Genomic DNA, 12,516 nt, shown 5'->3' with positions numbered 1-12,516 from the left:
AGAAATTTAATAAGGAACTACTTAAAGCAGAAAAAAGAGGAAAAAACTCAAGAGGGCCCCCACAAAAACACCCGTTATAAAGAAAAGCAGGGATCACAATTTAATGACGTCAGCACCTCCCTTCCGTTCATGATAATAGGGGACATGTGTTGCATTCAACCCCCTAAAATTTCAGAGTTAGCAGCAACCATTAAAGAACTTCCCGATCCTCTACAAAATCCTACAGCCTTTGTTTCTGCATTACAGAGAAGTACCAGATACCACCACTTGGGTGGGCCTGACTATAGATATATATTATGTCAACGAATTCCAGGTGTGACTGAATCTCAGCTTATTGAAGAAGTAGAGGAACTAGACCCTAAAAATGACCAAGCAGCCAACACCTCCTCGTTTTTGTGGATAAATGATGACAAAATCACAGCCTTTTTTCAAAATCTAAAGAGATTTCTGCTCACAATGTCTAGAGATAAAATTGATTTAAATGCAGTAACCATGTGTAAGCAAAAGCCAGATGAATCCATTCTAGTGTTTATGAAACGTTTCACACACTGCTGGACTAATGAGGCATGCATGCCTGAAGGAGGAAATGATCAGATTTTCATAACAACATTCTTAAACAATATTCATCCAGAATGTTCACAACTATTGAAGCTGACTGCCACTGATAATCTCTATGACATGAAAATAAAGAACTTTATCACACTTGTCAAAACAAAAGCTGGTGCAGATCTTTTCCCCAACAGCACGAAGGCTAAAAGTGTTAAGATGATGTTGAATTTTGATGTTGAAGGCTCAGAGGAAAGTGAAAAAATGATGTATGCAGGGGCCCCGTCCCCTCAACAAGCGCAGCAGGGAGATTTCAGAAGGAGAGATAGGAGTGGAGACGTATGTTTTTACTGTGGAAAAATAGGACACTGGAGGAGGGAATGCAAATCAGCAGCACATAGGTCTCAACCACAAAACACAGGACCAGCTCCTGCCACTAGGCGTCAGCAGAGCTCTTACAGACAAGGTAACTGGCAACGCAGACAGGAATCACATCAAAGAAACGGCCCCTTTGCACTTAGGCAGCAACCTTATAATCCACATTTTAATCCCCACCCATATGATAACGAAAGATTGGACCAACCATAGGGAGGCCCAGGTGAGGATGAGGGACAGTGTGAAGCACTACACACGATGCTGCATTTGCAATTGTCCCGTAACACAGAAAGCTTGCCCATGTTAGATATAGAAATAGGTGAAAAGATTTATTCTTTTTTAGTTGACAGTGGAGCCACTAAAAGTTCACTGTCTGGAAAATTCTATAGTGGGCCTGTTTCCTCTGTGTGCATCAACACCATGGGAATAAACGGAACTCTAGTGCAATGCCCCAAAACTCATTCTCTAAAGACACGCTGGGGCCCAAAACCAGACGAAATTACATATCATCCATTCATAATTATTCCAAGCTCGCCTGTCAATTTATTAGGCAGAGATTTAATGGCAAAAATGAACTTGTGTATTTCATTTAACACAAAGGGTGAAATGTTTGCAGATACTGATAACAGCTATGTTTTCTCTGCCCTATGCACCGACACCATGGAGAAGGAACATCCTCTGTGTCAGCTGGACGCCTCAGCGGAGAATGAACTCAATATCCATCTGACTGGTATCCCACGTCACACTCTGTGTCAAAAACATGTGCAAACACCGTTACCAGGTAGCCCCATGCCTGGAAGCCACATATTTGTTTCTCTCACACTGTTCAACAACATGATAACTGCTCACACCAGTGAAGGCCAAACAGTGGTTTTGTCACATAACTCAGACATAGGCTATGACATCACTGCACCATGTCAACACATAGATCTAACCTACCCCATACACTGTACTATCTCTGCTGTCACATTGCCAGCTGAATATCAAAACATGACATTATGGTCAAGAGGTGAGAATGATGTAGGATTTATTGACTGTACACCTTATCATGCTCAGCTGAAAAACAACAAGCCGGTATATGTCAAGCAATATCCCATTTCCGCTGAAAAAGCCGCAGCCTTAGACATCATCATAGGAGATTTATTGACAGCTGGAGTAATAAAGCCCACAGTATCTCCATATAACACTCCTGTCAATCCTGTGCCAAAGCCTAACAAACCTGGCGTATGGCGTTTCACACAAGACTTAAGGCAAGTTAATGCAGTCATTATGCCTCTACCTCCTCTTGTCCCAGATGTTCCCAGCATACTGACATCTATTCCAGCAACAGCTACACATTTTACTGTGGTGGATTTGTGCTCCGCCTTTTTCTCAGTACCTGTGCATGAAGACACACAGCCGATATTTGCTTTTACACATAGAGATAAGCAGTACACATGGACTCGCTTACCCCAAGGCATGGTAGACAGCCCTGCGGCTTTCTCAATGGTGGTACGTGCTACCCTAGACGGCTTCATTCCTCCAGAGGGCTGTACTCTGATCCAGTATGTAGATGATCTCCTCCTCTGTGCTGAAAGTGAAAAACTATGTCAAACTGCCACACACATGCTACTCCAGCACCTCCAACAGACTGGCCACAAAGCATCAGCAAAGAAAATGCAGTACTGTCAGACTTCTGTTCAATATTTGGGATTTACACTGTCTCACGGACAACGTTCTATGACTACAGACAGGGTCAAAGCTGTGACCTCTGTCCCTAAGCCCACTACACAGAAAGAAATGCTGTCTTTCCTAGGCATGGTGAACTATTGCAGACAGTGGATACCAGACTGTTCTTTTCATGACCACATTCTGCGTGAATGCTGCAAAAAAGACAAGCCTCCTCGAATACTGTGGTCCACAGAAATGACTGCCTCTTTCAATGCATTACAGGGAGCGCTGACCTCCGCCCCTTGTTTGGGTCTGCCTGACTACCACTTACCGTTCCACCTGTACGTCACAGAGAACGGCACAACCTGTGCAGGTGTATTGGCCCAAGAGCATGGCTGTGGCTACCGTCCAGTAGCCTTCTACTCAAAGGTGCTGCCAGCAGTAGTTCAGGGGATGCCGGCCTGCCTGAGAGCAGTAGCAGCTTGCTCTATCATGATAAGGGACTGCGAGAAGCTCACACTCTCACATGACACTATTCTACACACCAATCACCAGGTCACGACCATTCTAGCAAACATAACTACACAACACATGACCGCACAACGTCGCTCAGGTTATGAAGCTACACTGACTTCAACAGCAAATCTCACTATAAAAGCAAGCAGCACACCCAATTCGCCAGCACACTTACTTATTCGTATGCTGTGTTCCTCTGACCGACAGGATGGTTCAGACGACCCTGACGATCATGATTGTATGACACGTATACAGGAATCCACAGCACCACGCCCAGACTTAGAGCAGACACCAATCCCAGACTCAGCCACGGTTTATGTGGACGGGTCCTGTTCAAAACCAAATGACAACTTATTTCTTTGTGGCTATTCAGTGGTCACATTGCCTGACATCATACTAGAGGCTCACTCATTACCATTTCACTCAGCACAAAAAGCAGAACTCATGGCTTTAATACGCGCCTGTGAGTTACATGTGGATAAGCGGGTAACAATTTACACTGATAGCCGTTATGCATTCGGTGTGGTGCATGACTTTGGCACATTGTGGAGACAAAGAGGATTTAGATCTGCTGATGGAAAATCGATCGCTAATTCTGATCTTGTTCAAAGACTTTTGCAGGCTATACAGCTGCCATCGGCAATTGCAGTTGTTAAAACGAAGGGGCACAGCACGGCTGACACAGACGAAGCAGTGGGAAATGCTCTTGCAGACGTAACCGCGAAAGCAGCTGCTGCCTCACAGCAACCACCCAGAAGGGAAGTATTATCTTTGCCTTTACAGCTGCCACTTGTCACGCTCCCAGACTATTTAGAAACAAATGTTGACCTAAAATTCATACAAGAGCAAGCCTCTGCCTTAGATTACACTTACTGGGAAAGTAATGATTGTACCTTAGATAACAGAGACGGCTTATACAAAAACCTTGAGGGTTTGATTGCCCTCCCATCTTCACTACTGCCAATCCTTGTCCGCCATTTTCACGGTGTGAGTCATGTCGGACAAAGAGGGGTAATAGGAGCAATAAAATCAAGATTTGTAATCGAGAAAACATCACACGCAGTAAAACGCATATTAGCAACCTGTCTAACATGTGCACGAACTAATGTAGGAAAACCAAAAGCAAAACATCAGCATTTACCACAACCAGATTTCCCATTTCATACATTACAAATTGATTTTACACACATGCCAGCACAAGGAAGCATCAAGTACTTACTGGTAATAGTGGACCAATTTAGTAAATGGGTAGAAGCTTATCCAACATCAAAAGAAACTGCAGAAGTAGTCTGTCAAAAGTTGTGCAATGAAATAATACCCAGATTTGGAATACCTCACCAAATTAACAGTGATAGAGGACCTTCATTTACATCAGAAGTAATTCAAAAGTGTGCTAAAACTCTAGCAATAGACTGGAAATATCATGTGCCATACCATCCTCAGAGTTCAGGAGTTGTAGAAAGAATGAATAGGACCATAAAAAATCGCCTGACTAAAGCAATGATAGAAACAGGAATGACCTGGATCAAACTACTTCCTCAAATCCTCTGCGAGATTAGAATGACTCCATCCGCAGCAACCAAATTATCTCCATTTGAAATAATCATGGGAAGACCGTTTCCAACACCATGGTCAGCCTCCAGAGGGGCACCGCTATTGGAAGGGGACATAGACACTGCATTGTCTGACTATGTTCATAACCTGGTAGAAACACTGAATAATAACTATCAGAAAGTTTGTCTCTCTCAGCCTCTCCCTTCCATAGATCCAACCCATCCGTGGAAACCAGGAGATGCGGTATTGGTAAAGTCGCTAAAACCAAGGGCACTCGGGGAGGCCGCGTGTTCCAGCCCCCAGACTGTACTTGCAGTGACGAGAACCAGCATCCTAACAGACGGACAACCTCAGTGGATTCATGCCAGCAGGGTTAAGACCAGCCCCACCAAACCACCTAAGGCGTCGGATCAAGTAGATGACGTCTCCGGCGAGCCAGCGCCCGGATTCAATACACCTATAGATGACGACTCAGGCGAGCCAGCGCCCGGATCCAATCCACCTACACACACACAATCACTGATTAACACACAACGTCGGAAAGAGCCAAGACTCAGAAAGCCCTTTGATCCCCCACCTGAACAACAACAAGGTACTCGAACATCCAGCAGGAACAGAAAGCCTAGAGTACCACACAATGTCTAACCTGATAAAGATAGACTCGTTTCATCCTGATAATGGAGAAAATGAAATGCCCATTGTCATCACACGACGCTTATACGGTGTCTCTCGAACCTGGGACCAGGCCAGGAGACGACTAAAGAACTGTCTTTTTTATATATTTAGGTTATTAATCATATCTACTGCATTAACCTTAGGATTTTTATTTACTATTTCGTATTGTAAAGTGCAACCCTGTTCACATTTCTGCAAGCCACATTTTGCTGACAATACCTCATGCTCCACTTGGCAAGACACCCACCTAGTACACTCGTCACGTTCTCTAAAATCAGTAGAAAGCAACACAGACACCACCAATAAACCATCTTATGCACCCCCTAGAACAGGAACTAACGCCTGGTATGACAATGCCAGAATAGCCGCTCGTGACTTAGGAAACAGTAACTGTTATGTCTGTTCAAAGGGTAATCCAGAACAGGTCATAGTGGGATATCCAATTTCAGGTTTTCCCTTAACAAAGATGCTATTCAAAAATGATAAAAAGGGGCCCTTAACAGTAACCCTGATTGAAGCGGTGCGAGTAGAACTAAGTCCTTTAGATTGTTTATTCATATACACAGGACAAGTCTCTAGTAAGGATGTTAGCATGATTAATGATTCTACCCACCCCTGCAACCAAATGAAGCGCCCCGAAGACCGCACTGAACCTCTTTCGCCCCCAACACAGGTGCGCCATCACCCAAATATCTTGATGACATGCATACACCGACCAAAACTTGAAAACATAAATTATGACACACAAAACTATACGTTCTTTTCTGACTCTCCAGGAGCACGCTGTAACGAAACATGGCTAGCAGCGAGTGTTGACAGGACACAATATAAACATATGTTTTCTTATATATATGCATATATAAGTACGCATTCAGATAACTCAACAATCCTGCATTCGCCCAACACACTAAACGACTCGTACTGGGGAGGCATATTAAAAGGCTTTACAGCTTCGCGCCTGACCAGACCAATCCCACATGCTTATTGGATGTGCAATAATACTCTTAGATTAGCCTTACCTGTTAATTGGACCGGTACCTGCGGTCTAGTAACTTTAGCTCAAGAACTACTGATACAACAAACCTCGGATCTGCCTGTATCCAGCAGACGGACGGAACGCTCCGCTTATTCACATAACGTTTACATAGATGCTATAGGAGTTCCACGCGGGATACCAAATGAATTAAAGGCACAAGGAGAAATATCAGCAGGGTTTGTCTCAATACTACCGTGGATACAGGTAAACAAAAATGTAGGCTGGATCAATTATGTTTATTACAATCAGCAAAGACTTACTAATTTGACCAATACGGCCCTTAAAGCCCTAGGAGATCAGATGTCTGCTGCCTCCTTAATGACCATGCAAAATAGAATGGCCTTAGATATGCTGTTAGCTGAGAAAGGAGGTGTTTGTGCTATGTTTGAAGATGTTTGTTGTACTTTTATTCCCAATAATACCGCCCCTGACGGTTCATTTACACAAGCTATGAATAAACTTGAAGCATTGCAGATAGAACTAAGAGCCAATACAGGTCACGGTCAGTGGCTAGACAAGTGGATGCAGGACACGTTTGGAAAATGGAAGGAACTCATTGTAGCCTTTGTAACAGTTGTAGCATGTATTATTTTGTTTTTGATGATTATTGCCTGTTGTGTGATACCCTGTGTACGCTCAATGATAACCCGTATAGCTACCAGTACAGCTACTTCAATGTATTTGCAATTAGCACAAATTGATCCTGAGGATGTGCCAGATGTTACCAATGATGTTCCTGATGTGTATATTGAACATTAGGTTGTGAACTATTACATTTTATGATTTGCTTTTTATATTATGTTATTGCATTTGTGATTTTTCCTTTCTGTTTGAGTTATTATTTTTTTTAAAAAATAATAATAAAAAAAGAGTGGAACTGTTAGGTATTTTAGTACCATGGGAGCATTTACTGGATATTGTTTTATAGTGACATTATGCAGGAAAACTCTGTCATTCAATAAGGCCCCTTTTGTTTTAGTTATTTTTCTCTTTGACCCAAGAATTGATGTGTGAGAATCACAGGCTGGTACAAGGTTGAAATACCACAGAGATCACTCCCTCAGCTACATTAGTTTCTTAATCTTTTAGACGCCTGTTGAAGGCCAAATGGTTTGTTTCAGTTTTCACTAATGAAAGAACTCTTTGTTTTGTGCCTTGAAAATATGTCGCTGAGATAATCACAATTGTAGCTGAACTAATAAACTACACAAAGGATGCTTCTTCACCCAAGGGCAGGAAGACGCTCCCTTATCTTGGTCTGTACTGGTTTAAACTGATAATCTGCTGTCTCATGAATTTTACCCTCTATATAAACTGTTGTACTTGTGAATAAAGTTGAGTCACTTTGGGAAGACAATCTAAAGCAGTCTCTGTTTTCTTGTTCTCCCAAGCTGCTCCCGAGCTGCTCGTACTAACACGCTGAATGGCATGCTTGAATATTACTTGAGAATATATTTGACTGTGTTACAGACTAAGGGACATTCTCTGCTGATAGGTGAAGGTACATTCTCTGCTGATAGACGTCCACGCCTCGGAGGAAGCCGATCCACGGAGTAGGCCCTGGAAACAGTTTCCTTCAAGGATAGTTGCAGATTTCTGTCAGAATCTACAGATTATACAGTACAAATAAAATGTTCACGTTTCTCCAACGTTGTCTTCCCAACAGTTTCACTAACATCTACACTGGATGGCCAGGAAGCGTTCGCAATGTCTTATCGGGCGCTTCTTCGACGCTGATAATTGGCGTCTGTCTTGTGTCAGTGACGTAAAAGACGGATTTAATGCGAAATGACCGTTCAAACAGCAGTCGCTTTCTGAAACATCGGATATGTATCGGATTCAGTACCACATACGAAAGTGACCCAGATCGGATTTGAAAATATCGGATTTGTGCCGTTCACACTGTCATACCATGATCGGATATGGGTCGCATAGGGTCAAAAAAATCGGATTTGATGCGCTTTCGCCTGCAGTGTGAACGTAGCCTTATTTCCTGTTTGCCAATTTTCACCAGTCCAGCTGAGGGAGACATTGTTGAACAATATGACTGAGGACACATCATCACTGTAACATCAGCACATTCAGTTTGTGTTAAAGCTTGTTTTTCCTGAAGAAACATGCACACCATCTTTCAAGTATTATGGCATCGGAAAAGATCACAAAATCTTGAGATGCTCCAAAAAGATGCAGACAAAAACACAACAATGTTTGTCATATTCTCTAAGGTCTCCCAGGCTTGAAATGGATTCTTGTATAACAGCATTTTAGTGCAAATATGGTTAAATGAACAGATATTGTGATAAAGCTTAGAAATAGAAAAAGGTGCTAAATAACGCAAAGTTTAATGAGAAACACAAACTGTAAACTAATAATGGAAGCTGTGATTCATCCCAGAGTGTGACAGAGAGCAGAGACACTCTACATATTAGAAAACACAGAATTTGACCATCTGGAATGCAGGTGACAAAAAAAGGCATCAAAACTTGAAGGCTGGTGTCCTGAAATAACATAATACTAATACTACTAAAACTACTACTACTAATAATAATACATTTTATTTAAGAAAGCGCCTTTCAAAACACTCAAGGACACTGCACACAAGCAATAACAACAACAAACATAACAATTTACAAAATAATAACAACAAGTTATTAGAAAAGTTGAGTAAAAAATAAAATAAATTAAAGTAGCGGGATGGAAAAATTGATGGGGAACAGGCTAATGTGGATAGGTGAGTTTTGAGTCTGGACTTAAAAAGAGGGAGGGAAGTGATGTCATTAGCAAGACTATAGAACTTGACTGCACGCTGAGGTGTTCAGGTCAGGTTCAATACCAGGGGTGGGCAACTCCAGGCCTCAAGGGCCGGTGTCCCTGCAGGTTTTAGATGTGTCCTTGAACCAACACAGCTGATTTAAATGGCTAAATTAGCTCCTCAACATGTCCTGTAGTTCTCCAGAGGCCTGGTAATGAACTAATCATGTGATTCAGGTGTGTTGACCCAAGATGAGATCTAAAACCCGCAGGACACCGGCCCTCGAGGCCTGGAATTGCCCACCCCTGTTCTATACAGTCTTGCTAATGACCTTCTAATTGTATTCAGCAGGGGCACATGTAAAAGTTTCAGAACACCGGCCCTCGAGGATTCGAATTGGACACCCCTGATCTAGATCCACTGAGTAAACACAGCACTGCAAACACAGAAATAGAGTTGGTGGAAATTTCAAATATAATACTTTTACTCAAATGTTTGACTCTCACTTCTCCTCCACCTTGTGCTGTTTAGTCTTAAATGTCTGACTGTGCTGAGAATATGTGTCAGCTATGGTCAGTGTTTTACATGAAGTTTATGATGTGGCGATGAGGAAAAAGGTGGATCTATCTCTAAGTTCGATCTCTTAGGAATAACTCAAGTGCTTTGAATATATTATATGATTTGAAAACAAATAATTGACATTAGAGCCCAGGTTTCCTGTCCACCATCACATTAGCTGAGTAGTTGGCAAATCTGTGGGGAACAGAGAAGATCAGCCATCAGTCAGTCAGAAGTTTCTGTTTTTTGAAGAAAAACAAAATCAGTTGATTTTGACTACAGACACTCCATCACACTAATGCAGGGACCCATTATGAGACATCAGTCCTCTGAGATCTGAGAGGAGACGGTTTGTATCAAGTAAACCAAACTGACAACTGACCACAGAGCATATAATTAAAGTCATTTTGTTGCTCTGTTGGGCATTTATAAAGAGACCATGCCTGGTAAGATAACACAACATTTATACAGCACTGCCCCTGTGTGGTCACACTGAAACACAACAGCTTCTCATTTTCTTTACTTTACTAATCACTGCTGAAAGTGTAATTTTAATCATCCCTTCACTAAAAACAAAACAGTAAGATAAAAATAATGAAACTAATCAAATGAATTAACTCTTGATGATCTTATTATTAGTTTCTATTATCCACCTACTTTCTTACTGCCTCATCTCACATCCACCCTCTCTACTCAGCATCCTCCAGTTTTTATTTGTCTGTCCTTCCAGAACAATCAGTCAATATAATCTGTCATCACCAATAAAATCCTGAAAGTTTATATAAGAACAACTTACAAAATATCTTGTGTAGTATTTTGCAAGACAATCCAGGGATCAGAGTCAAGCTTTTAAAAATGGGTTAAATAAAATTATGTGGCCACATGTTTGTAGTCAAAGTAAATTATTGTGTTTGTGTGCAAAATCCCAGTCATAAAAAGAGCAGCTTATAATAATGTGTTCACTGTTATAACAATGCAAATTGAATCGAACGCACTCTGAGGGAGTATAAGTTAATGTACAACACCACCTCGCCTCTGTTTGATAAGCCAACGGCAGGAGAAGACATTTTACTAACAGAGATAAACGTTAGCAGCTGCTAACCATCTGCAGGCAGACTGGAGGTAAAACAGCTCCTGCAAACCCAAAACTTGCCACTGTTTTACCTTTTTATATAAGTGGCACAAAAATGTAAAGAGACTAAATTTAACTTCACTTGTAAACTGTTGTTTTTGTTAGTCTGTGACAGTGGCGGCTGGCCCATAGGGGGCGCTCGGGCTCCGCCCCCCCAAATGTGGAGGAGTAAAAATATATATTTTTAAAAAATTCATCAATGATAGTTTTACTATGTGTGTGCCCATATACAGCCAGGCGTATTTTAACATTTTCACCAGCTGACTCATTAAAGTTCAACCAACAAACGGTGTTTTTCTTCTTCTGGGGCGCTCGTCAAAGCGCCCTTGATATGCAGCGAAATAGCCTATCATTAAATGGTTGCCAGGGGAAAATAATAAATATTTGACCTATCAGCGTCGCTGAATTAAATGGTTTGGGGGCGCTTAAAATTGCGCCCCTGCAGAAAACGCGCGAAGATTTGCTGTTCTAGAATTTTACCTCAGTCAGTAGCCTAAGTGAGCTATAAGGTCAGAGAGAGACGATGGCAGCGGTATTGTTAACGGTTGAGGCACAGCCTCCCCCAAATTCGGTTAGATCGCTTCTAACCTACCCTTTTGCCAGAAGGACAATGGCAGAAAAACTGCAAGTTAAAGAGTTGGGACCTGACAAGCCCGAAATTCAACTAACCCAGGCAACGAAGGAGAAGTCAAAAGCATACAACAGGACTTTTTGTCGGAGTTGGTTCCAGCGCAAGTCGTGGCTGACAGGCTGTGGAACAGCTAATGCACTTTTTTGTTTCCCGTGCATACTGTTCAAAAGTGACAAGTGTGATTTGACGTGGACACAATCTGGACAAACGCGCTCTATCAGGTTCTGATGGAAAACAACCTTCAAGACACATTCACCGAAACTGTAAGTCTTCTTAACATCCTCATCACCACACCAATGACAACATCAGAATCGGAGAGGTGTTTCTCTACTTTAAAGAGGATAAAAACTTTCCTGAGAAACAATATGGCTCAGGATCGGCTCAACGCTCTGGCTATGCTGTCCATAGAGAAAAAACTCACACAAGAACTTCCTGATTTCAACACCAGGGTCATCGAGAAATTTGCCACTCAGAAAGACAGACGAGCAAAGTTCTTGTACAAATAAGAACCCTTAACCATATTTACTCTCTTTCTCCATCCCTCTCTCTTTCTCTCTTTAGCCCACCCCCCCAATCAGTTTACAGTTGTTGTTTTCAATAGTTATTTTTCATTCATTCATTCAAAAAAAAAAAATCTGTTCATGTTCATTTTTACAAATCTATACAAATGGCCAGAATATGGTTGTTCATTTTTACAAATCTATACAAATGGCCAGAATATGGTTGTTCATTTTAAATTTAAATTAAAATTGTGTTGTTTGATGTACTCATTAAATGGGTCATTTTAGTCGATATCATAAAAATTGCCCCCCCTGAGATTTTTTTCAGGAGCCGCCACTGGTCTGTGAGCTTTGAGTGCAGAAACAGTGAGTATCCTCAAACCACAAAACACATACTGTGCACACTTTTTTCTTTCTGCTGCATTAATAAACGTGCTTGACATGAATTCTCCTGGTATCATGTCTTGACCACAGCTCTGACTTACAGCTGGAATTGAGTGCCAACTTCGCAGTAGCTCCAGTAGTGATTGCAAAATGCATGGACGTGTCTTCTCTTTCAAAATATTGTATATAGTCAGGGCTGGACTGGCC

At 41.8% G+C, this 12,516-nt stretch overlaps 1 protein-coding gene across 1 annotated transcript; it reads left to right on the top strand.

Moving 5' to 3' along the window:
* Positions 1 to 2,379: 2,379 nt before the first annotated feature.
* LOC146572057 (uncharacterized) lies at positions 2,380 to 11,931 on the top strand. Its single transcript, XM_085278443.1, has 4 exons — positions 2,380 to 3,418; positions 4,853 to 5,116; positions 5,883 to 5,989; positions 11,647 to 11,931. Exons 1-4 carry the CDS (start codon positions 2,380 to 2,382, stop codon positions 11,929 to 11,931), a joined length of 1,695 nt encoding a protein of 564 aa, XP_085134569.1.
* The last annotated feature ends 585 nt before the right edge of the window (positions 11,932 to 12,516 follow it).

Source organism: Mchenga conophoros, linkage group LG6 (assembly GCF_057382185.1).
Source record: "Mchenga conophoros isolate Kocher_MC1m ecotype Shallow Benthic linkage group LG6, M_conophoros_male_GT1.1, whole genome shotgun sequence".
Taxonomy (NCBI): Eukaryota; Metazoa; Chordata; class Actinopteri; order Cichliformes; family Cichlidae; genus Mchenga; species Mchenga conophoros.
This window is presented reverse-complemented; position numbering and strand designations above follow the sequence as displayed.

Coding starts and splice junctions, on each gene's coding strand:
- LOC146572057 (XM_085278443.1), top strand. CDS start 2,380: ATGGTAGACAGCCCTGCGGCTTTCTCAATGGTGGTACGTGCTACCCTA. Junction 3,419..4,852: donor GGTTTATGTGGACGGGTCCT/GTTCAAAACCAA, acceptor TCCCTTCCATAG/ATCCAACCCATCCGTGGAAA. Junction 5,117..5,882: donor ACCTATAGATGACGACTCAG/GCGAGCCAGCGC, acceptor TCATATACACAG/GACAAGTCTCTAGTAAGGAT.